Source organism: Podarcis melisellensis (assembly GCF_964234715.1).
Source record: "Podarcis melisellensis genome assembly, chromosome: 11".
NCBI lineage: Eukaryota > Metazoa > Chordata > Lepidosauria > Squamata > Lacertidae > Podarcis > Podarcis melisellensis.
The window spans coordinates 46696392-46722338 of record NC_138543.1 but is presented as its reverse complement, the minus strand read 5'-3'; the positions used below and the strand labels follow the sequence as shown (position 1 = coordinate 46722338).

The 25947-nt window shown below is 43.6% G+C and overlaps 1 protein-coding gene and 1 long non-coding RNA gene across 5 annotated transcripts in view; one reads left to right on the top strand and one right to left on the bottom strand.

Annotated features, from left to right (window-relative positions):
- Window positions 1-1819: 1819 nt before the first annotated feature.
- On the bottom strand, window positions 1820-25843 carry LOC309380293. Its single transcript, XR_014172816.1, has 2 exons — window positions 25777-25843; window positions 1820-2119 (listed from the first exon to the last, which is right to left on the bottom strand). It is a non-coding gene; the product is annotated as an uncharacterized lncRNA (long non-coding RNA).
- Window positions 19160-25947, top strand: part of SPEF2 (sperm flagellar 2) — a 90142-nt gene continuing 83354 nt past the window's right edge. For all 4 annotated transcript variants that reach the window (XM_081929533.1, XM_081929532.1, XM_081929531.1 and 1 more), the window contains exons 1-2: window positions 19160-19309; window positions 24609-24711. In XM_081929533.1, the coding sequence (XP_081785659.1) occupies window positions 19252-19309; window positions 24609-24711 (161 nt within the window). In that variant the 5' untranslated portion in view covers window positions 19160-19251. The remainder of the gene's footprint in view (window positions 19310-24608; window positions 24712-25947) is intronic.

Sequence of the window (25947 nt, the reverse complement as noted above, 5' to 3'; positions counted from 1 at the left end):
TAAATGCCTTGGGTGTGTTTTTAATTAAGCATACCAACTAATAAGACAGAGTTGACACACAGGTTCTTGCTACCAGATTGGGATCAGATAATGATCCTTAATATCTGGACAGTATCAGCCTAGCTCAGGATATAGTGAATATTTTCTCCAGCGTCACTATGGACTCATTGTTAAAACTGTGTTTATGGAAGACAATCTTACTTGGCTACGAGTGATCGCCAAAGAAGAAGAAGATAGTGAATAACATTAGAGTCCCTTTACAACTCAAGCAGAAAGACAGACATAAGATAGGACCCTCTTCTAAGGTATAGATGCTGCGAGATCTCAGTCTCAGTTTATAGGTTTAATAATAAAAGCGGCAACTAGCTCACCGCCATGTTTTTAGAACCAGCTGTGTGAAATATGTGACAGCTTAAGTACCAGTTGTGTGGTTGCAAACAGGAGCCTGGAGTTTTGTAGGCTACAGGGCCTGGAAAGAATGTATGTATGGTAAGCATGGGGGCCTGATTTATAGCACAGAACATCAAGCCAGCTGAGGATCTTCATGTTTGCAGAACACTTTATGCCCACACAACGTAACACTTCAGAGAGAAACAAAATGCACTCACACCGCCAGGACAAAGAAGTTGAGCTAAGGACTGAACTAGACATTCACTTAATCCATAGCATACATTTTGTTTTTCCTAAAGAAATTACAGGCAGGGCCTGATTCTTACTGGGAGGGCAGTGGGCATTAGAAGCCTTTGAAAAAGTCCCTGTGGGGATTCTCCCCTGCCCCAAGACTCCTTGTGACAAAGGAGCAGGGCTGATCTCCAAATCATGATGGGGGAGAGAAGAGATAAGCCTTTCCTCCATGCATATAGACTTCCTGTTGACTCCTTCTCTCCCACTCCTGTAATTGCTTATTCCTTTATTTAAAGTCCCCGTAGGCTAGTGGCCAGGGGACTTGTCAACCCTGAACCTACTGACAGTCAATCTCAGTCAAGATTTAAGAAAACTGCAGCAGTCATGAAATTAAAAGACGCCTGCTTCTTGGGAGAAAAGCAATGACAAACTTAGCATCTTAAAAAGCAGAGACATCACCTTGCCAACAAAGGTCCGTATAGTTAAAGCTATGGTTTTCCCAAGTAATGATGCATGGAAGTGAGAGCTGGACCATAAAGAAGGCTGATTGCCGAAGAATTGATGCTTTTGAATTCTGGTGCTGGAGGAGACTCTTGAGTGTCCCGTGGACTGCAAGAAGATCAAACCTCTCCATTCTGAAGGAAATCAGCCCTGAGTGCTCACTGGAAGGACAGATCCTGAAGTTGAGGCTCCAATACTTTGGCCACCTCATGAGAAGAGAAAGATTGAGGACACAAGGAGAAGGGGACGACAGAGAACGAGATGGTTGGACAGTGTTCTCGAAGCTGCCAGCATGAGTCTGACCAAACTGCAGGAGGCAGTGGAAGACAGGAGTGCCTGGTGTGCTCTGGTCCAAGGGGTCATGAAGAGTCGGACATGACTAAACGACTAAACAACAATGACAGCAACAACCGATCTGGTGCCCTCTAGACTCCCACCAGCCCAATTCTTAGCAAAAGTATTTCCTGCTCAATGTGAGAAGGTCAGGTGAGGGGCTGCCACAGGTGGCCCCATCCCAGCAACATAACCTAAGAGTGCCTGAAGAAGGCCCCTATTGTGTGCAAACAAGCGCCAGTGAATTCAGTATGACTGTTTAATTAAGCACAACAAAAACAGTACATGATAAATGTAGTCCAAAGCTGAATTGGGCTGTCTGAAGAAAAGCACATATAACCACATCCTCTTAAAGCAGGCAGCATTTATGGAGTAGGTTTCTACTCCACACATAATGAGGTTTGGTCCAAGTGTGAAATCAAATATGAACGTGTTTGTGACTTACAATAATTTAATCCAATTCGTAGCTTGAACCTGAATAGATAAGCACGGCATTACAGAGCGAGAGCAAGGTATGGCGTGACTAGCTACCCCATAATCTGCACCGAAGTTGCTGAAGGGCAGGATTAATGAATGTAGTCATTCCAGTTCTCCCCTTTGTTTTTCTGCTTCTAAATCATTCCAGGGTAAGGCAAGATGTAATATGCAGATGTTCTGGAACCTGGAAAAGAATGGAACAAATATGACAAGATAATTTCCAGTAAGATGTGCATTGAAAATAGATACTTCTCAGAAGATGTTTTTCTGAGAAAAACTGAGCATATTCTTTTTCTCACACCGATAGGAAAAGAAGGCCACTTCATAGAACTTTCTCCAAAGAATCTTCATCCTATTTTTTGTGACGGCCACAATTTCCCCTCCGCAATGCCCCATAATGATGTCCCGTCCAGGAGAAGGATGAAAAATGGTGGCCAGGGTACCAACACAGGGCTGGTGACATCCATCTGGGATATTCCAGGATGTGTCTCGTGCAATTCCATTGGAACTTTATGTCATCCATGAGGAGGAACCACAATTTCCATGCCCCACAAAATATAGTCATCAACTCTCTATGCCTGGGTCCAAAAGGAATGAAAAGTATCCTTCAGGATTATGTTCTAGTCAGCTCTATATCTTGTAATGCATATCCTAGACAAGATAGGATCCTGCCTAGTATATCTTCTAATCTGGAAAGTCTTCACTAGGGTCCACTCCAGATGTTCCAACAACCATACTCTTCCCCCAGTGCACTCTTCAGTAGGGGTTGAGTCCAGGAGTGGTAGTCTGCTCAGAGCATCAGCATTGCCATATTGATGGCCCATCCTGTAACTCCATTGTTGTCATTGTGTAAGTACTGTACTTTGCTTCACTCTTTCTGCAAAATATTTTTTGATTGGTCTCCTCCCTCCCCCGTCTCTGAAATACTCTCGTGTAGAGAGGTGCTCTTCATCATTTCGATCTGTGTTGGGAGTGTCATCAATCCATGTCTTTCTTTAAGAGGTTTTTCACAGCCCTTGGGACTTTGCTGGGTGCTGATGAAACTCCACTGGACAATCTATTGCATTAGTACAACCCCCTTTGGGTATTTATGGGTTTATGGTCTTCCTTATCTGCTGGTAAACCTGGTACATGTCAAACTCACTCAGTTGTTGGCCTTCTCCCATCAATGTAAAATGGGGCGCTTGTCTGAACTTAAAGCCTTGACTGAATATGACTTTATAAATATGGATACAACCAAGAGGGCGAACTAGGGATACTATGCATGTTGCCCATTCAGAAAACCACATCGGGGAGATGATGCGTTGCTATTCTAATTTCTCCAGCTCCGTTTTTGTTTTCTGTTGGAGGGCATATGGAATTCCTCTGGCTTTTGGGGGGGAAATGTCGGCTGGCTGACCTTCTGGATCTATATCCTGGCCGTCTCTCCCCTCAATGTACTCAAGCCCTCTTGGTAAGACCTGATAATTCCTGCTAGGGCTGGAACTTTCTGAGCATCTAATGTCAGAGCCTGGTTGGATGAGGAGGAGAGCTGGGAGCCACCAGCCCAAGAACCCCCCAGGGAGAGCTCCAAGGACGACATCTTAGGGCCTGGAGTCTAGTGGTGGGACACTGAGGAGCAGTCAGCAGAAGAGACGAGCTGGGAGCTGACAGAAGCAGAAGACTTGAGCAATCAAGGACTGTCAGGAGGAGGGCCTTCCAGGACTGAATTAGAAGCTGAGAGTCACAGTGTGCGTGCAGACAATCTCAATCCTGCTGACTCTCTTCCCCCTCTTGAGGAGGGTCCTACACATTGCTGAGCAATGCACCAGGCAGGCCCAGAAGAGGAGCTCTCTCCCTTGATGCAGCCTTCATCTGCCCAGGAGGGATCCAGAGTGAAAGTCTAGAGGGGGAACGTCGTGCCTAGAGCTTTGCTTCAGTAACGCCTTCATTAAGACGAACCAGGGACATTGCTATGTTGTTGTTTTCTGCTAATCAAAAGCTAATTGCATTCCGTGCCTTCTCTCTCTCTCTCTCTCTCTCTCTCTCTCTCTCTCTCTCTGTGTGTGTGTGCGCGCGCGCGCGTCTGTCCTGTGGATGACCTGGTTTGTTGATAGCTCCTTGACATCTAAATTATATGCTTCATCCCAATCTACTAGACTCTTTCAGCCATGTTTGACCTTTCTCCTCTTACTATGAAGTCTCCCCCCCCCCCTTGCCAATTATATGTAACAGGGACGCTTACTCATCCTACCACTGGGATATTTCCCCCGGTGTAAGTCTTCATTTCAATGAATTCAAGCCTGCTTTGCACTGTTGGTAAGTTTCTTTCTTCACTGCTCTAACAGAAACTCCTGTATCTAATCCTCTTCACACTGGAACAGATTTTTTTTGGGGGGGGGGACACAGGACATGCACAGGGGGGAGTAGAACGGTATGTCCCATTGCAGAAATGGAAATCTTTGCACTAACAAAGCACAGTAGTTGAATACTGCCAGGATATTCTATACAGCTTCAGTTTTCTGAGTGCTTACACTGTACAATTACGCTCCATAAATAAATTAACCATGATTTCATTTTAAAACCTCGCAAAACTGGAGAAACAAAGATACCTCATTTTACCCTGACAAAATCCACTACATCTACTACTGCTAACAGGATTAAGAATCAGGTTTCAGAACATGGATTTCTGAAATTACACTGTGTAATTAAGCCCATATGTCATGTTCCTAATCTTTTCATCCTTGAGGTGGAGGACAAACATTTATGCAAAACAAAATTGCTCCATTAGGAAAGGCTGCCTGAAGTCCTAACCAGCCGTGATATTTTGTGACAAGGAGGGCTTGCTACATAAAACCTTCCAAATTGCTTGAAATTGGGTGATTAGCTCATCCTCTCCCAGCTTTCTTATTTGCTGGAAGAACAGATACAGCACAATAAAGGAAAATAATAGTATATGTGATCTACGTCGAACATGCATGTTTCTTGCAAGAGGCAGAGAAAGTGGAGCAGCTGGTTGCTAATCACTTTAATTCTGAGAACGACAGCCTGTTGGATTTACTAATCATTGCTTCAGAGATGCCAAGAGATCCAACAATGTTAGTAAAAAACAAACAAACAAAGGGAGAACTGGATGCACACAATGGACACATTAACTCTACTGGCCTCAGCCTAGACGGCAGTGCAAACATCACTTAGCTTCCGAGAATGAAGGCCTTCTGAGATTTCCATCCTCAAAGCTTTGTAACAAACACCTTGGGAACAGAATCATTTTTATCAGAGGCGCAAGCTGAACTGATGAAGGCGCAGGCTGAAATGTTTTACTATAAGAAATTAAAATTCCCGTTTTGTTAGTCTCTATGATAAATATATGATTTTAGTGCTTAACTGCATACTACCAGGATCTGGAAGAAACTTGCTTAAAGTGCTGCTTGATACCATCACACACACACCCATTGAAGCTGAGCAATATATTTGCTAAAACCCTTGAATATCAACTTATTCCGCCATCTGGCAATGTTCCAGGAAAAACATATTTATCTGCATTGTAATTTCCTCTTTGAATCCAATTTTCCAGCTTGTCAAATTAAAAATGATAATTTTCCTTGTTTAGGTCAGAGGAACCCCCCCCCCCACACACACACACTTTAAGCCAGGAACTGATGGCTGATACTAAATATATAAGGAAATGTAAGTTTACATCAAGTTTACTGAGAGAGTTGTGTGCAAGCTCAGGATTTGACTTGTTCATTTTCATAAACAGGCTATCTATATTATTCCACAGTCAGTCGTTTGGGTTTATGAAAAACAGAGACTGGGCCTTCTGTCACCATAAGTTTGGCAGTGGAAGCCTTTGAGTTCTAAGGGCCATAGGCGTGCTCAGCCCAATCTGTAGGACTGGTGGCAGTTTCATGGCCGTTTCTGCTTTTGTAGGACTGGGGAGGCTAGGTGAATTTGCTTCTCCTTTCCTCTAGGTCTAAGATCAGTTCCACAGTGGGCTAAGGCAGAAAGTGGAAGCCAGGCATTCTGCCACAAAAGAATCTGGCTACAGCAGGCAAGGCTGAGAATATCCTTACGGCCATGATAAATTCAGCACAATAAGTTTGGCAGGAGGTCATCACCAGTTTTGCTGGGGCTAAGGAGATTTGTCTCGCACTCACACTAGCCTCTGGGCTCAGACAGAAAAAATGTCTGAGATGCCAGTGCTGTAATTACAAAACTAGACATTACTTTAGACTTGGGGCAATTGCTGCAAACAGAAAACATGTGCCTAACTCCATCCCTTTTCCTCTGTGGAATGTACCCATACAACATAGCTTGACCTCAAGCTCTATGAAGTAATGCAGAGGAGGAGGAGGAGGGAGGCAGATTGTGTGGTTACCACATAATGTCTTGTTTGTTTATTACATTCATATACCAGGCTTCCTCCATGGAGCTGTCTCCAATTATGCTTGTACTGTAACTTCCAACCCAATATAATGAAAATAATAAAAAATGCATTATAGCAAGGGAAATTGCTTTGCAAAAATGTGTATATTAGGGGGAACTGCCTGCTAAAGTGTGTATGTTAGGAGAAAGTAACCGGTGGATTTTTTTTATTTTAAATGCAAGCGGATATGGAAATGTGGTGAATCAAACTCAAGATTTAAGAAATGGAAAGAAACCCATGCGTAGCTCAGTAAGATTTTAAAAGGTAAAGGTAAAGGACCCCTGACAGTTAAGTCCAGTGGTGAACAACTCTGGGGTTGCGGTGCTCATCTCGCTTTACTGGCCAAGGGAGCCGGCGTTTGTCTGCAGACAGTTTTTCCAGGTCATGTGGCCAGCATGACTAAGCCGCTTCTGGTGAAACCAGAGCAGTGCACGTAAACACCGTTTACCTTCCTGCCAGAGCAGTACCTATTTATCTGCTTGCACTTTGACGTGCTTTTGAACTGCTAGGTTGGCAGGAGCAGGGACCGAGCAACGGGAGCTCACCCTGTCGCAGGGATTTGAACCGCCGACCTTCCGATCAGCAAGCCCTAAGCTCAGTGGTTTAGACCACAGCGCCATCCGCGTCCCCAATAAGATTTACTTCTGGCTAAATATGTATGGGACAGAAGACTTCATTCAGAGCAACATTCTAGCTCTGTACTACTTAGGGGAGTGGGGGACTTATAAGAAATAGGAACTGCAGCAAACCTTTCCAGTCTCATCCTGAACAAATATATTTTAGCTGTTTCTTGTAATGCTAACTGCTACACCCTGGGGTAAAATGGTTCTGTAGAGTAATGCATTTAGTGTTCAAAACTGAGTTCTCCTGCAATATAGTTTTAAGTGACAAATACACGAAAGAAACTTGTTTCCCTGAACTAGTGTTTCACCAAAACTGTATGTTCTGGATCTAAAAGTTACTTGAGGTGAACTGCCCTGAGCTAATAACAAGAACTGCTGCATCAAGGACATTCATTATATAAGGTTAGGTTAGGTTTATTGACTTCCTGAAGCAATTTACAGGCAAGTAAAAAAATACAATAATGAAACCACAGTAGCAGATTTAGCAGCACAATATAATGTTGGATTGGTGTTGCCCAACTGCCCAGGAAAATAACATTAAAACATATTTGCCTGGTAAACAATGTACTGGAATGTATACAGATCCAGTAGCTCAGGACACATGGAAGCAGTAGGGCAACACGACAACACCTTTGAATGGACTAAACCCAGGGTACATACGCTTCAGGGTACATATGCTTCAGGTTACAGACTCCGCTAACCCAGAAATATTACCTCGGGTTAAGAACTTTGCTTCAGGATGAGAACAGAAATCATGCAGCGGCAGTGAAGTGGCAGCAGGAGGCCCCATTAGCTAAATTGGTGCTTCAGGTTAAGAACAGTTTCAGGTTAAGAACAGACCTCCAGAACGAATTAAGTTCTGTACCCAAGGTACCACTGTATGTGGATGTGAGCTGAATTTGTAACAAAATTTTTCCCCAGGTTTGTTTTGATGCCATATGGATGGCTGCATACAAGACTGTAATAATAATAATAATAATAATAATAATAATAATAATAATTTATACCCCGCCCATCTGGCTGGGTTTTCTCAGCCACTCTGGGCGGCTCCCAATCAAGTGTTAAAAACAATACAGTGTTAAATATTAAAAACTTCCCTTCAGATGTCTTTTAAAGATAGGATAGCTGCTTATTTCCTTCACATCTGCAGGGAGGGTGTTCCACAGGGTGGGCGCCACTACCAAGAAGGCCCTCTGTCTGGCTCCCTGTAACCTCACTTCTCGCAATGAGGGAACCGCCAGAAGGCCCTTGGAGCTGGACCTCAGTGTCCGGGCTGAACGATGGGGGTGGAGACGCTCCTTCAGGTATATAGGACCGAGGCCGTTTAGGGCTTTAAAGGTCAGCACCAACACTTTGAATTGTGCTCGGAAACGTACTGGAAGCCAATGCAGATCTCTCAGAACCGGTGTTATGTGGTCCCGGCAGCCACCCCCAGTCACCAGTCTAGCTGCTGCATTCTGGATTAATTGTAGTTTCCGGGTCACCTTCAAAGGTAGCCCCACATGTGTACATGTGTTCGTCTAAGAAGACAACTTTCTGTTTGGTAACTGTTTTTTAAAATGTATGTAAAGTTTATAGAAAACAACAAGAAGCCAGAGTAAATACAAGAAGTGCTAAGAGCTTTTTCAACCATGGTGATGACACTAGCTGAAGACACCTAAAGTCTGGTTGGTTGTAGAGACTGTAAAAAACTTCAGCAATTCATGTGTGTTGTTCCTTTTTCACATTGATCGTTACAGCCTTAATCAGGACTGCAATGGGGAAACCGGCTAGTCAGAGAAGTATAAAGTAACACATTGATTTGCTATTTGCTCTCAGGAAGTAACTGGCTTCAAGTTTAAAGCAATTCCTATTGCCATATCTGAAGCAGAACCATGCATTATTGCTTAAAGGTTATAGCAATGGGTTTTGGCACTCAAATGCTCCCCTGTTTCAGCTCCACTTGGTACTGCTAATGGATCTGATGAAACAGCATCCCTCAGAGGTTCACTGACCTTTCATTTTAAAATCAAAGCAAAACTTGTACTAATTACTTGAGACATCAACACTACCCTAAAGGAGTTTTCCATAATTATTCCAGATGACAGCGTCAAAACTTGAATGTTTAAGTAAATATTAATGAAACATAAAATGGTTAGCATCCACTGGAAGCTAGTGATTGGCATTGAAAAGTACTGAGTGATACCTCCAGTGAGAAGCTGTGTAGTATAGTGAGTGGACTAGGATCTGGGAGATCAGGGTTCAAATCTCTATCAAGCTATGAAGGTCACTGGGTGACCTTCAGCCAGACACAGTCTCTTAGCCTCATCTTCTGCACAGAATTGTTGTGAAGATAAAATGGGCAGAGAAAGAGCAGCTTACACCATCTTGAGCGCCCTGGAAGAAAGGTGAGATATAAAGGCCTTGTTTGACCCAAACAGTGTCAAGGTTTCTCTTCCTGGCTTGGATGATATTTATGACTCAATTTTGAAATCTAAAGGTATCTCCGCTGCAATTAAAGAAGAAGGAGAAATAAGATCCCAAATCTTGATGCAAGCAATAAATTAATGGAGGACTGTTTTTTTAAAATGATTAGCAAAATTATTTAGGGGATGAAACTAGAGAGAACAAATCAGAGAGTGCGGCTGATAAATTTGAAATTAGAAGGATTTTATATTAGGGAACACACAGAGAAAGTTCATTCTCTGGCCTGTTCTCTCTTTCTTATAAGCTTTAGCTGAAACTGGTTTTCCTTTGGCCCTTTCTTCCTCTATCCAGCAGCATCTTTCAAGAAGGCATACTGGCTTGGTATTTTGGGGAGATAAATATATTACTTCTAGTAAAAGAGTGGCCATAGCTGCTAGAGGGCCGTGGAAATTTGTGTCCTGGGCTTTTCAGACTCAACTACCCATGTACTGGGACGCGGGTGGCACTGTGGGTTAAACCACAGAGCCTAGGGCTTGCCATTCAGAAGTTTGGCGGTTCAAATCCCTGCGACGGGGTGAGCCCCCGTTGTTCGGTTCCTGCTCCTGCCAACCTAGCAGTTCAAAAGCACATAAACGTGCAAGTAGATAAATAGGTACCACTCCAGCGGGAAGGTAAACGGCGTTTCCGTGCGCTGCTCTGGTTCGCCAGAAGCGGCTTAGTCATGCTGGCCACATGACCCAGAAGCTCCACATTTCCATGTCAGTTTGCCAGGTTTTTGTAAATCAAATCCTCATGAAAATTCATCAGTATTTTAGTGTGAATTGCTCATAATGTACACAATTGTTATGCAATTCTGACAAATATAGACATTTTTATATGCATTTTCACGGATATATGCATTTATATGCACACTTTACCCTAGTGTATGCGGGGGTTTTTTTCTTCATATTACACATCTGCACTGAGAACTGCACTGCAAAATTCATTGAAGTGCAACTTTTTAAGAAGGGCTGCCATTTGGTTGACGCATTGTTTCAGGAAGTGTGAATATATTCATTTTTGAATGTGAACTGAGTTGAATTTCTCCCGTTTCTCATGGGAAGTCATATAAACACTCCACAATGAAATCAGAATGGATGCAGGATGAAGGCTGATTGTTTTATGATCAGTGAAGACCAGCTGTAGTCTTACCTTTGCGTAAGCTTTCTGGAAGCAAATAATAATAAATGCCCATCTGAAAGAGCCCAAAGTCACACTCGGAGCTTTATGGATCTGTTAAAGTGAACCTTTGTGGCAAATTTGGAGGTTTCATCTCGGGAGATGAAAGCTGAAGAAGGAAGCAAAACTAATTTCGGTAAGACTAATGATCTCTGGGGGATTCAGTCCATTCCCTCAAAAGCAATTTCACTTCCCAAGTCTGCGATGTTATGGGCATTGCTGCATTAGACTGCAAGGACTTACTATCCCTTGTTTTTAGAATGTGGAGCCAACCTTTCTACATAAAACAACTAAGGACAATTTAATAACAGACTCTGCCCACCCAGAATGCACACACAAAGCCAAAGTGAAGCTGCCACTGTGCCATTTCTTAGAACCCTTGAATCAAGTAAAGCAGGTCCTAAAGAAAAGCAAGGGAGGTAAATTGGGGAATTTTAACTATAAGTAGTTTCATAAATGCTAAATTGTCAATACGGGGGGGGGGGGACTGGGGCATAGCAAGAGAGAAAAGAGCACACAAATATTTTTCTGCATTGACAATTAACTTCTAAAATACTTATTGTGGTTATGCTGGTTTTAAAGTCTGCTAGCAAGATTAAAGGAGGCTTAAAGTAGCCCTTTGTCCATGGAGTTTTCTTGGCAGGGATACTGGAGTGGCTTGCCAGTTCCTGCTCCAGGTGGATCACGTTTGGTCAAAACTCTCCACTATGACCTGTCCATCTTGGGTGGCCCTGCACAGCAAAGCTCATAGCTCCTCTGAGTTATTCAAGCCCCTTCGCCATGGCAAGGCAGCGATACGTGAAGGTGCTGGAGAAGACTCTTGAGAGTCCCATGGACTGCAAGAAGATCAAACCTATCCATGCTGAAGGAAATCAGCCGAGTGCTCACTGGAAGGACAGATCCTGAAGCCGAGGCTCCAATACTTTGGCCACTTCATGAGAAGAGAAGACTCCCTGGAAAAGACCCTGATGTTGGGAAAGATTGAAGGCACAAGGAGAAGTGGACGACAGAGGATGAGATGGTTGGACAGTGTTCTCAAAGCTACCAGCATGAGTTTGACCAAACTGCAGAAGGCAGTGGAAGACAGGAGTGCCTGGCATGCTCTGGTCCATGGGGCCAAGAAGAGTCGGACACAACTAAACGACTAAACAACAACAAAGTAGCCCTTGCTTGGTCAGTTAGAATGTCGAATCTGCACTGGGTCAGAATGCTCATCAGCATTATTCATCATCTTTCCTGAGCTTTGACAGCATTGCTAGATCTGTCAGCTGGGAAAGAGTGCAGTGCTGTCTGTAAACCAATTTGATTCCTCAGCCTCTAAGGGTCAACCATTCAAATAGAGGGCTACACCTCTGCTGTGGGCAGAGCCACCAGCTTGCAAGAGTGCCTCCTCCTGCCCCAGTGAGGAAATCTGTCCACTGCCGTTGCTTTGCTCTGCTAAAATGGGCATGGACTTGGCACAGAGCCAGTGAAGAATTATAGCTGTCAAAACATTGATGAAATTATTCACTGCCTGTGAAGCAGCACTTTTTGTTTCTAGAGGAACATATGGGCTTTCATCCTGCCCAAGGGTGTTTCTGTGCCAAAGCAAAGGCGGTCCTTGGCTCGAAGCTGCAATTAGGAAAGTAGCAAGGCTTTGTCCCTGCCATTGTAAAATGGATCCACCCTAGGGGTGGAAGCACATTGTGGAGATCACACAAAGTTACAGAAAGAGAAGGTGTGTGAAGGTGGTATTGCATACCTTCCAACTTTTGTCTGATGGAAATACGGACGTCCTAAGGAAAAATGGGACATTCTGGGATCAAATCAGGAACCAGGGCGGCTTCTGTAAATGTCCCTGGAAAATAGGGACACTTGGAGGTGCTGGTATTGTACCACTCAACCTCGCTGGTGCTTTGGTAAAGCACCAAAAACAGGTGCAGGGAGGAGGCTTCTGTTCTTGAAGTTTCATTAAGAGGCTAAAGTATACACGGTCAGTTAAAGTGAATTCCATCTGGGTTGTAGTGCAAACATGAGCTGATAAGCTTAGCAGAGCCAAGCAGAGACAGGGACAAAGGTGTGCCCCTATCAGGCCAGTAGCTGGGTACCAAGGCAGGAAGATGAGGCTCCAGTGAGCAGAGGCAGGAGATACGGTCAAGATCTAGGCAGCAACATGGCCAGAGGCATCTGGTGAGTTTATAGCCCTGACACACACTCTTACAAGGTGTATGTCAGAACCCACAAGTGTGTCCACAACCCACCCATTTAGCTACGCCGTGCAAGAGGCTTAGGACTTTTTACTGGTGTTAAATGTGCCTGTGTTATGGCTATGTGTATCTTCCCTTGACGGTATATCCATAAGGTCAGGGATTAGAAATCAGCACCTTTCATATGAAAGTTAACAATACCTACAAGACTAACTGGTTGTCTTATATGCTTCCTTAATCATGACTTTTGGGAAGAAGTTTTCATTGTCTGTGCAGAACCCCATTGTTTCCTACAGGTGATAATTAAACTTGACTGGTAACGCAGGATTAGTGGACTGATTGTTACTTTAGGTACTAAGACGTCAGGATATTTACACATGTCTTCCAGCTCGTGTTTAAGGTAAGAACCAGTACCAAGGTTAAAATAGGTCATAATGGGATAAAATAGATCATAATCATTTTATATACTCATGCCAGCTTCACTGAAGCCATGATTTACATCAATAAACCACACAAAAAGTTTAACTTGGCACCCATCATGACTGTTTGCAGCCACTGGTTGGCTAATGAGCTGTGCTGAGCAATTTGGAAGTGTGGGTGCCTGTTTTCTATTTTATTTTGATAATGTAATTTACTGTTCTTAGCTCCTTCCCCCCCTTAGTTTTGTCATCTTTCAAGTGTTATTTTACCTTCTGCAAACAGCTCTGGGCTTACAGGAAAGCAGCCTATAAAAGAGGACAAGGTATATAAGCAACTTGAACAAAGATCCCAAGCCATGTGAGTATTTGGGCAGGTAGCTCTGAGCCGTAGGAGCATGGCTTGCCTGTGATGAATTGCACACGTAACCCAGGAAGAAATGCAAAGGATTGCAAGTCTTCCCTTAGGTTATAATCAGCCCATCAAAACTGTAACTAGGAGTTAGAAAAAGTCATTCATGTAAAATAATTAGTTTGGAAGGATTTTTTAAAAAACCTCATTACATTGTCTCTTATGACTAATGATGTACGTGTCTGATCCAAAAAGACAAAATAATTACAGGAGCTAATAGAAAATGTATTACTTTAGGTATAACACATTCCATTTTTGTGACTTGCAAGAGACAGGAAAATCCAGCATTTCATCGCTAGCGTGCTGGGCACAGAACATGGGCTAAACTTTCTTTTATGATCTACTTGGGCAACAAATGCATTTTATAAACCATGGATGAGGAACATGTGGTCATTCAGATACTACTGGACTACAATTCCTATCATGCTGGCCATTGGCCATGCCACCTGGGGGTGATGGGAGATGGAGTCCAACAACCTTGTGGAGGGCCACAGGTTCCCCCATCCTTGATATAAATGTACAAATACGCAATCTCTTGCCGCAAGGAACAGCTTTTAAATACCACCCCTCCTTTGATTTCCCCCCATGCATGCCGAAATGTTACTTGGGCTTCATGGGGAGATGTGGAGGAAGGCACTTGGAAGCAAGCTGGACTCACCAAATTGCTATTTGGCACTCAATACCTACAACTTAGAGAGAGAACAAATGTCAAACAATGAACATTGTTTTAAAACTGGCACTGCTAACATTTCAGTGAACTGGTAACCTTTCCCTCCGCCATAAATCCCTCGAACTTTCCAACCTTAAACAGTGCTTTGGGATGGAACGCAAGTGAAAACTTGCAAAAGTGTCATGGGAAGACATCAATTTTGTTTCATAATACTTTTGTTTGTAGGCATATGGAAAGCACGCTATTATTAGGTTTCTTTCTTCTGTGCCACTGCAGATTCCCCTAAATAGTTTCACAATTCTTTGCTCATCCTCTTATGCTTATGATCCCCTATTCCACTCAACACCCTACAAATGTGACACAAAAAATATTTTTTGAGCTCTGGCAGATGTTTGTATTTCTTCCGTATTTCAATTACCATCAGAGGCTGTGGAAGGTCACAGCAGCAGTTATTTGTGGAGGTTAGCTTGATAGCAATATCTGGATTAGCTCTATGCCAAAAGGTGGGTAGAACTGAATCTTCTCATAATATATGTATTTAGCCCAGGGATGGGGAATCTGCAGCCCTCTAGATATACTTGGACTTCAGTTCCCATACTTCCTGACCCTTGGCCATGCTGACTGGGGCTGATGGGAGTTGGAGTTCCTGAAGGTCTCTGAACATCTCAGGAACAGTTGTGCTTCTTAGTTCTGCAGCTCTGTGCTGAAGCAAACACTGCCAGATTCTTGCCGTTGCATTAACAAGTTAAATGTGGTATATCAAAGCTGCAGTTGTACAATGTTCTGAAATACTTTTACATTGGGATTGCATATAATCCTGCCTTGTACAGAGTCAGAGACCATTGGTCCAGCTAAGGAAATTCTAAAGGGCTTTGAGAAAGAAGCAGAAAAATGGAAGCCTCTTTCACAGGGGGAAAAGCTTTTGAAAAATTAGAGGACATTTATCATCAGAGCACTAGCATAAGCATCTAGCAGAAACTGGGATTTTCTACATGGGCTGGTTAACATTCATTGCCTCCAAGTGACTAATGAATAGAAATGGACCAGGCTCTGGGAAATGCTCCAGCCTTGAGCAAGAGACAGTTGTACCATTTCTGAGCCAAGCCCAAAACCTTGAGTGGAATTAGGCAAAAGCCCTATAAACACAAAGAAGTTACTATTGCAAAAGCCCTAACAAATGGAAAGTAGTTACTATTTGCATCATCTTCATCAAATTCTCTGCCCAACCCACCAACTTGCAAGATTGAATTTATAATGGTTTTTGAAGCACCAAACTCTGTTTTCTGCTCTTCTGTGTATCAGGCTAGAAGCTGAAAATAGTTCCCATGAAATAATCCTCAGGACCATTCAGTGTCTATGATGAACAATCCATTCCTGTGATGGAGGTCAGTAAGCGATTCACTTTTCATACCCAGCTCCCGTAGCCACATTTTCAGGGAGAAGACCTAGGGGTACCAACAGTAAGTATTTAAAAAATAAACCATGCTCTGCCAGATAACCAATACAGTGAAGTAACACACACAGAGAGGCACACCAAATTTTGCCAGACCCAGGGCTTTACCCTTGAAACACTAGGTGCGACCTTAATTCCACACCCGAACCATCAATCTTCCCTAAGTTCATATCTGATTCACTAGGTTTTGTCCTGTTCCCACCTGCCCTGGATCTATCCCTGGCATAGCCCAGTAAGTCAATATTTGTTTTGTTTTAAACAACAACAGGCACAGCAATATTTCCAGCTACTTCTATTGTACCAGGACATAACACAAGACATAACACAAGCAAGCTGACATATGCCAGTAGGTCAGAATCCAGCCCCCAATGATGGTATTAACATCACTTCAACCCCCAACCCCAGCCCACCCTTTCTATTATATTTGTTACAACATAAATCCAATCTTAACCAAATTTACTCAGAGATAGTAAATTGACTTCAGTAATACTTATTTCCAGAAGTCTTTCAGACTGCAGATCATGCTTCTTAATGTCTATTGATTCTCTCCCCCATGAAGCTGTGTAGTGCACTTAGCAATAGTTACATGCAAGCAGGAATTTATTTATTTTTTAACCCCTCTCTCAGTTAAATGGGATTTCCAGCAGCCCAGAATATAATAAACTCCACAAATACTTAGATTCAACAATACTATAGATTCCAAGACATTTGATGAACCAAAATTTCTTCATGGCAACCCTGTAGGTAAAATTGCACACAAGATATAGAGCTACCATTAAAAACAACCTTATGTATTGATGAGCTCTCCTTCCCTGCAGCATCAAATTAACCTGTGTTGTGATGACATCATGTGGGACCTTTCCCCTTCCCTGCTCCTCTACTGGTGGAGTAAGACACAGTGCAATAGCAGCATGCAACATACAGAGTGTATTGATACTACAGAGAATTTAGCATATCCTTTATAGTTCCACCTATAACTACCAAGCTAAAAACACATTGTTAGAACACTTAGGACCCCTCCAGACTCTCTCTCTCTCTGTGTGCATACACACACACACACACACACACACAGAGAGATAGAGAGAGTATTATGCAACATGCCATTGATGCAACAATAGTGCAGATTTATCTACACACATCCCACTTTATTAGTTGTTCCGAGATGCTTCCCCATTGTTAGGCCCTCCAGACAGCAAAAATGTGGCTCCTTGTGCTATAGCACAACAAAAGTGGTACCAAATTTTTTTTAAAAAAAAAATCCACCCAAAAGAAACATTTGTGGTACAAAAAGTGCCTGAGATACACCCCAAAGCTGTAGGCATGCACCAATTAGATAGCCAACTTGATACCATCATAAGCACAAATTATCATACATGCACAATAAAGAGAATATTGAGGGGCCATTAATGCTGATAGTATATTTAGATATATTTTAGCGAAGAGCCATCAGGATCCAGGATTCAAAATGCAAGTTGTTAGGCAATGCTTAAGCAAGAAAGTTATAGTCAATAGTTTCTCTTAACAAAACTGAATAAGATGCATTAAGCAAAATGATATGATTCACCCTCACCCATTAGTGATATATCTCTACATCTATATATAGATGTAACACAGACACACACAAATCTTCTACAGAACAGTATAAGAGACGCTGCTTCTTTGTAGCCTTTTCTTTCCACCTGAGCGAAGTTTAACCATTCCTTACATCAGGGGTGTCTAACTCAAATTCATCGGGGGCCGCATCAGCAGTTTGGTCATCCTCAAAGGGCCGGTTGTATCTGTAGGACTCACAGGATGGCATGCGCTCAATATAAAAACAAGTGGAGGCTTCCTGAATGCATGTAAAGTGGAGGTTTCCTGTGTAGAACGGCCGGTGCCGCTAGAGGGCAGACGTTCTCTGGCTTGTAAGCTGCCGCGCATGCGCTGAAGAGGCGGCTTTCTTGTGTAAAAAAAAAAGCGAGAATAAAAGGTGAAGGCTGGCGGCCGGCGGCGGCTACACGGGCCACATGACGAGGTCTGGCAGGCCGGATTCGGCCCGCGGGTCTTGTGTTTGACACCCGTGCCTTACATGCTCCTAGAATCAAGTCTATCTGTACCCCCAAAACAACCTCTGATATCGGGGAAAGGATTGTGTGACAGCAATATTCTCCTGAAAACATTTCTCAGCCTGGATATGCTTCTGCCTCCCAGCCAATTTCTATTATGTAGTTTCTGACATCAAGTACCGGAATATATTCCCAGGCGCCTGAGCAAATTACCATTCTCTTCGTTAAACCAACTTTGTTTGCATTCCCTTGGCAGTTGCAAATGCAAACATGGTTGCTCCCTAGACTCGTTCTTTCGGTTTGCTGTTGTCCAGGATTCTTCCTGCCGGCTCTGCACAGTCCAAGTCCATACCTGCTCACAGGTGGATAGATAGCTAAATAGATAGATGTGTGTGTAAAATTTTATATTATATATGTGTGTGTGTGTGTGTGTGTGTGTATAATATTATAATACTGTATAGACTAATATATATTATAATATGTATTATAATATATATTAGGACAGACTAATATTATATATATATATATATATATATATATATATATATGCGCAAAAGCAATTCATGCTCTAGGACTGATCCCACCGCACTCGAAATTAAAGTAACTAAAGCAGAGACATCACCTTGTCAACAAAGGTCCGTATAGTTAAAGCTATGGTTTTCCCAGTAGTGATGTATGGAAGTGAGAGCTGGACCATCAAGAAGGCTGATCGCCGAAGAATTGATGCTTTTGAATTATGATGCTGGAGGAGACTCTTGAGAGTCCCATGGACTGCAAGAAGATCAAACCTCTCTCCATTCTGAAGGAAATCAGCCCCGAGTGCTCACTGGAAGGACAGATCCTGAAGCTGAGGCTCCAATACTTTGGCCACCTCATGAGAAGAGAAGACTCCCTGGAAAAGACCCTGATGCTGGGAAAGATGGAGGGCACAAGGAGAAGGGGATGACAGAGGACGAGATGGCTGGACAGTGTTGTCGAAGGTACCAGCATGAGTTTGACCAAACTGCGGGAGGCAGTGGAAGACAGGAGTGCCTGGCGTGCTCTGGTCCATGGGGTCACGAAGAGTCGGACACGACTAAACGACTAAAGAACAACAACAAATATATATATATATATTTAATATAAATATAAATTATAATAAATATACGCAAAAGCAATTCGTGCTCCAGAACTGACCCCACCGCACTCGAAATTAAAGTAACTAAATCAATCAATCAAGGAGCTCCACTCGCCCCGCCCTCGCGCGCACATGCCATCAAATCGCGCATGCGCTCTCGGCCCAAAGGAGCGTCCCTTTAAACAGCCAGTTGGCGGGAAATGTTTTCGGCGCCGCTAAGCGACGCCTTTCCCGACTCCCCCGCTGCGCACGCGCGCCCTCGCTCCTCCCGGCCGAGCGGGTCGCCATGGTGACGGGACGCGGAGCTGCGCTCCAGGAGGCCTCGAGCCCAGTCGGGCGAGGAGCCGGGACCGCTCGCGGCCATGACGGACATCCTGTGCGATTGGCTGAACAGAGAAGTGAAGCTCTCGCGGGCCGTGAGTGAGTGCGGGAGCCTCCTTGCAGGGCTGAGGCGGGCGGGGAAGCCCCGGGACGTGCGGGGCTCGGGCTTCCCGTGTCCCTCTCAGGCGGGCAGGCGCTTCATTTCGGCTCCCCTGAGGGAACTTCGCCCCCCTCCATAAACCAGATTCCTCCCCCCCCCAACCCTAGACGCGTGGAGACTTTTCTTCTTGCTCTTGTTCTTGTTGTTTAGTCCCTCGTGAGAGAAATGGCGCTTTGCACATGCTCAGGAGCACGGTTTTGCTGCTGATTCATTTGCTTCCCCCGCAGACATTTCATAGAAGGGGAGCCATGCGAGTCATCTAGTCCGACCTGCTGCAATGCAGGAGTTTACATCAAAACATGACATTAACGCCTTGCCTCCCTAATGTAATGCCCAATGTGGGGCTCAAACCCACAAACCTGAAATGGGAGTCTCATGCGCTACCGGCTGAGCTACCCCTGGTTATTGCAGATTCTACATATTTCTCTGTCTCATGAAATCTGCTAACCGCTTGATTGTATGGGGTGGGTGCGTGGAAACCTCAAAGTGGTTTACAAGAGAGAGAAAACAATAAAATTGCCAATAAAAAAATTACCAATTAGCAATAAAAGGGCGGGGGGGGGGGGAAACGACAGACGCAATTAAAAAAAACATGCATAGGTTAGACTAAAATGAATTAAAACTCATACCAGCTTTCTAAACATCTGGGTAGACGTGTATAAATAAAAATATTTTTGGCAGGCAGCAAAAAGCATACAGCACAGGGAAGGTGCCTGTTTGGTGTCTATAGGCAGGGAGTTACAAAGTTTCAGCACTGTCGCACTAAACCATTGCATTCTTACAGATGCGGTGTGGGTATTTATATACCCAGGGCAGGTAGCAGAGTAGTAAGAAACAAACAAACAAACAAACAAACAAACAAATGTACTTCAGCAACAACAACAAAAGACTAATGCAGCATACAAACAAGCAAATTTAAACAGCATGGGCCCATTCAAAACAGACAGTATGATCAAACTGCTTTAAGTTTAAAGTGCTTGCATTAGTAGTTCTCATTTTTCCTTCACTGAAAAATAAGTACCAGGAGGACTCACCTTTCTGACTGCCTTTGCATGACAGAATTGCACAAGGAGCAGCTATTCTGTTGGTGGAAATAGCTTTCACCCAAGTAACAAAAAAGTTATTACTGATGTTAATAACTGTGCTAGAGTACCAATATGCCCAAGCAGGGTTGGTGGGAGTGGGATGGGTTTAGCCAGGGGAGGCAGTAATATTAAGTGTCAATAGTAATAACTAATAGTAGCAAATAACCTGTATGGCACTTGGAGGGATTCCATCCAGCTTGGTTGTCTTCCTTGATTTTGAAACGGGGGTCTTAAAACACTGGGGATTTTGAAATGTTTTGTGAGCATTTGTTTCAATTCTGGGAGTCTAGAATGATCAGAGGGATTTGTTTTTAGATATGGTACATTTGGAAAAAATGCAATGAAATCAAGGGAGACCAGTCTTTGGTTAAAAATGAAATGACAGTAATACTTTATGGAGAGCAGTAAGAGTTGTAATATGTCAACAAGCAGCTTCTCCTAATTTGAACCTGTAACGCCAGACAAGACATATAGAAGTTCCCTTGTGTCCATGTAACTATGATGCAGCCCAGGAAAGCACCACTCCAGAATTGTACTGTACATTGGGTTGCATGAACAGAATGGCTGGTGTTTTCCACACCGTAATGATCGTTTGCTCATCCAGTATGTGCAAAAATACTGGATGGGCCTCAGTGTGGTTTTGTTAAAAGAACTAGAGACCCTATATAGCACCGTATTTGAGGGAGGGACTGTTTTCTAACCTAGGAATGGGTGGATCTGCAGCCCTCCAGATGTTGCTAGACTGCAATTCCCATCATCCCTGACCCTTGGCTGGGGTTGATGGGAATTAGACTCCAATAAATTTGGAGCGCCATGGGTTTCCCATCACTGCAAATTATACTATTAACAGGTCCATAGAAAGTTGTAACTGCTTTGGTCATCTATCTCCCACTGCTCCCCCTCTTTGTTATCCATCCTCCTGCTTCCGTGGCTAGTTGGGAAAGGCAAAGCAGCAGGGTGGGACAGGGAGCAGGGGCTATTTCTTTTCTTGTTTCCTTGGAGCTTTTCTCTAGGTTGGCAATCCTACATTCCTGAGCGCTCTGTTCAAAATAAAGAAGGCTGCCAACTCAAGTTATTTGGCTCAAGAACCTTTTGACTGACTTATTGAGCAGAAGATAGCTGGAAAAATATTATTTAGTTATTTTAGTCCAGCCTTACAAAAACTGTGGGTAGCAGGTGTGATCTTCTCTTTGCTCATACACAAAGGAATGCCTCTTCCCCTGAGAGCACCTGCTGTGACGCATGCAAGCATTATCAAAAAAGAAGTTGCAAGTGTGTTTTCTTCAGTTTGTTCATGTGCAAATCAATGAACTTCTGATTGATTGAATCAGTTCTATTTGATTCAAACTCATAATTATTATTTTTTTAAAAAAGATAGGTAGCAGCTTCCCAAATAACCTTGAGTTTTGTGACCTGTCTACTTTACATTACTACCTCCACATTTTTGGCAGTCCTAGGAAAGCAGTGGATGGTGTTCATTCTGAGTTACACAACACACCTCTAGAGCTCCCATGTGGCAATGATTTCCATCACCAGAGACTCTTCTGCAGTTTCAAGGGACACAAATCTGTCGAATTTCCTCAATTAATAAGGACTCTGGAGTACAGACAGTCCTTGTAGATATATGTTTATCCCGTTGTTCCTACTATTTGATCTACAAATGGCTTTCCTCCAGAGAAAAATATCATCCACACAGAGAGATGAAATGCCTCTAATGAGAGGCTGAACTACCAGATTTCTAGAGCTCTTTAGGTTGTGGGAGAGGCGATTATAAACTCTCAAATTACCATTGTATCTCAAACTTTCTTCATACTGCAAGTTGGGGTTGTCTTACTCTTCCCAGAAGAAGAAGCATCTTGAAACGCAGAGAATTTGAGAAATTATTACAGCTTACTTTTAAAACAAAAAAAAAATTCCTTCTAGTAGCACCTTAAAGACCAACTACCGTATTTTTTGCTCTATAACACGCACCTGACCATAACACGCACATCGTTTTTAGAGGAGGAAAACAAGGGAAAAAACATTCTGAATGAAACAGTGGATGTATCATTTTTGTGCTTCATGCTGTGGCCACAGACATGTGATCTGATGGTGAATTTGGGGTGACCCAATGCAAAAATCCTGAGAATTCCTGTGGATCCATGCTTTGTAACCACGTTTTTGCATCATTGCAGCCCCAGGCAACAGTGGGTGCGTGATTTTTTTGGTGCAGGCTGTAGCCATGGACATGCTATGTGATCTGATGGCGAATTTGGGGTGACCCAATGCAAAGATCCTGAGGATCCATGCTTTTTAACCACGTTTTTGCACCATTGCAGCCCCAGGCAACAGTGGGTGCGTGATTTTTTTGGTGCAGGCTGTAGCCATGGACATGCTATGTGATCTGATGGTGAATTTGGGGTGACCCAATGCAAAGATCCTGAGGATCCATGTGGATCTATGCTTTGTAACCCCAATTTAAGTGGGGAGCGAAGGAAAAACAAAGAAGGGACATGAGAGGGGTGTGCGGAGAAGCAGCTGGCTAAGAATACAGGAGAGGGATTTAACGGGAGGGAGGAAAGAAAGGCAAAAGTTTCCCCCCACCCAAGCCAGCCATCTCTCTCTCTCTCTCTCTCTCCCTCTCTCTCTCTCTCCCCTCTCTCTCCCTCCCTCTCCCTCCCCCCTCTCCCTCCCCCCCTCTCTCCCTCTCCCCCAGCAGCACAGGAGCACAGAGAGGAATTCTCTGCTTTCCCCTCTGCTTGCCTGGAGGGGAGGGGCTTGCCCTGCTCTTTGTTCCGTTTCAGCAAACACAGCAACGAAACAGAGGTGGGTGGGCAGTAAGACCCTGAGGCAGAATGCAGGAAAGCAGCCACTTCCTCTTTTCAGGTTTCCCTTCTCCGTGGTGAAGCACGATTTGATTTTTGCCTGATTTTTCGGCTCCAGGGACCACACATTCGCTCTATAACACGCACAGACATTTCCCCTTCCTTTTTAGGAGAAAAAATCTGCGTGTTATAGAGGGGAAAATACGGTATGTTAGTTCTTGGTATGAGCTTTCATGTGCATGCACACTTCTTCAGATACATGCACACGAAAGCTCATACCAAGAACTAACTTAGTTGGTCTTTAAGGTGCTACTAGAAGGAAAAAAAATTTTGTTTTGACTATGGCAGACCAACACGGCTACCTATCTGTAGCTTACTTTTAAGTTAGAACTTAAAAGAGGCAATAGAGAACTGCTGCTGTTTTAATAATTTACTGTAGGTTGAAGCCAACTAAATAATACTCAAAGTAGACCCATTGAAATAATTGGTTGTGACTGAAGTCAATTGGCTTGAATGAGTACCGGTATATTTTATTTATTATTATTTATTAATTTTGTATACCACCCTTCATCTGAAGATCACAGGGTGGTTTACAACATAAAAATACAAAATGAGAACACAAAATACATAATAAAACAAAAACAAACCAACGAACCTTTCCCACAAACACACGCTGAATATTACTTAGTTGGGAGCAACTCTTCATTTTTAAAATTTGTTTCATTAGGGCCAATTCATGCATTAAGGCTTCTACAGCAGGCCTGCACAAGTGTCAGTAATCCCCAGAGCATATCTGTGCAATCTGTGGTACACCAACTCAGTGACCCATCAGGGGTTGATAACCACCCTATCCTTTATGCTGCCTGCCTGGGCCTGAAAAAAAAGGGGGGGTGTCATTAAGTGCTTCACAGGCCACAATGTGTGGGTAATAGACTTGGTGGGTCATGCAGGTACAGGCCTGATTTAGATGGTGGAAGCACCTTGGTGAGGTGGATCATGTGGTTTCATCCCATGCTAGCTGAAACCTGGCCTGAGAAAAGGCAATGTTGACTTCTCTGTGTAGATCAGAGGTGTTGGGAAACCTGGGGCCTTCCAGGTGTTGTTGGACTCCAACTCTGATATGTCCCCTTCCAGCATGGTCAATGGTCAGGGAAGATGGTAGTTGTAGCTCAGCAACATATTGAGGGCCACCGGTTAGCCGCTTCTGATCTGCATGTTACTGCAACTGCATGGGAGGAAGTCACAGGAAAGTTACTGGCACTTCACGGTGGTAACATATGAATCAGCCCTTAGGTCTGAACAAATGGAGGGGAAAAAACCTTTCCTTTTTCTCTTTAAAAATAAACCAGAAATGGAGTCTTTTGCCCAGGAGTTTTCTTCAGGATACCTCATCGGAGAACTTCTCAACAAGTTTGAACTCCAGGATGACTTTGCTCAGTTTTCGCAAAGCAGGTTAGTAGATAGTATATACACAACATCAAATGGTTAACATAGTAGGTTAAGTGGTGGCTCCAAGTCCTGGGGTAGGGGGCTTAAGCAAGGTGCCCTCAGAAGGGGAATCCTACCTCCTTGCCTGTTGCCACTGACGATGCATTAGCTTTCTCCCTCTGGGACCAATCTGCATCACTGCTCAATACAAGAGGGAGATCCAGGGTTGTTGCTCCTCCACGTTCCTGCCTCTGCTTGCGTACTTGAAGATAGGTAGAGAGCAGGCAGTGGCAGAAAGGAGAAGGACCAGGAGGGCCAAGGGACCATGGATGTTTGACATAAGACTTAGACATCTGCCTGACAACCCCGATTGCTGATGCCAGTCCAAATAGAGTAAGATGACAGCTGGTGTAAAATTCAGTCGTGTCCCCCCCAACTCATCTTAGGAATACTGAAGGCATATGGGGGTCTGCAGGTATGCATGGGTTAGCCCCTCCCCCTTGATGACAGCATGTGCCTCCCAGCTGACACGTGATTGACTCAATCTCAAGGCCATCTATTCACACAGAGTTTCCAATTCTGGAGATGGGAAGGTATGTTGCTGCCATACACTTTAGTGTAGAGGTGGTGGGGCCAGCATATTTCTGCAGGCCCCTTCATGCATTCAGAAACAAATGCTTGAATAGGGATATTGTTTATTGCTAAAAGGTGACTAATGATGTTTGGCCAACAGTCCTAGGCAACTACATTTCCCACTTGGAAAAGGAGAGGAAGGATGTAGCCATGTTTACATATTTCATCCAGCACTTCCCCGTGTTCCTGTTATATATACTTGTTGAAAGATGATTTCCATGCTCCCAAGAAAGCTTATCAAAACCCAGACAGATACGATAAGGAACTGGGATCGGTTCCATAGCTCAGTGAGTGCATGCTTTCCATGTAGAAGGTTCTGGGGTCCAACTCAGGTATCTCAAATTTAAAAACCTCTTTAATGTATCAGGGTTAGGCCACATCTCTGTCTTAGACCTTGGAGAATGGTGGCCAGAGTAATTAATGTTGGCGTAAGGCTGCAACCCTAATCCCACTTACCTGGGAGCAAGCCTCATTTGATTCAGTAGGACTTACTTCTGAGTAGACAAAATTGGATTACCTTGTAAATGGACCAATAGTTTGATTCAGTACAAGGCAGTTTCATATGCTCAAAATCTTTAGGTTTCAAAATGTGGCCACCCGAACGTTTTGATCTGTTCCTAATGATAA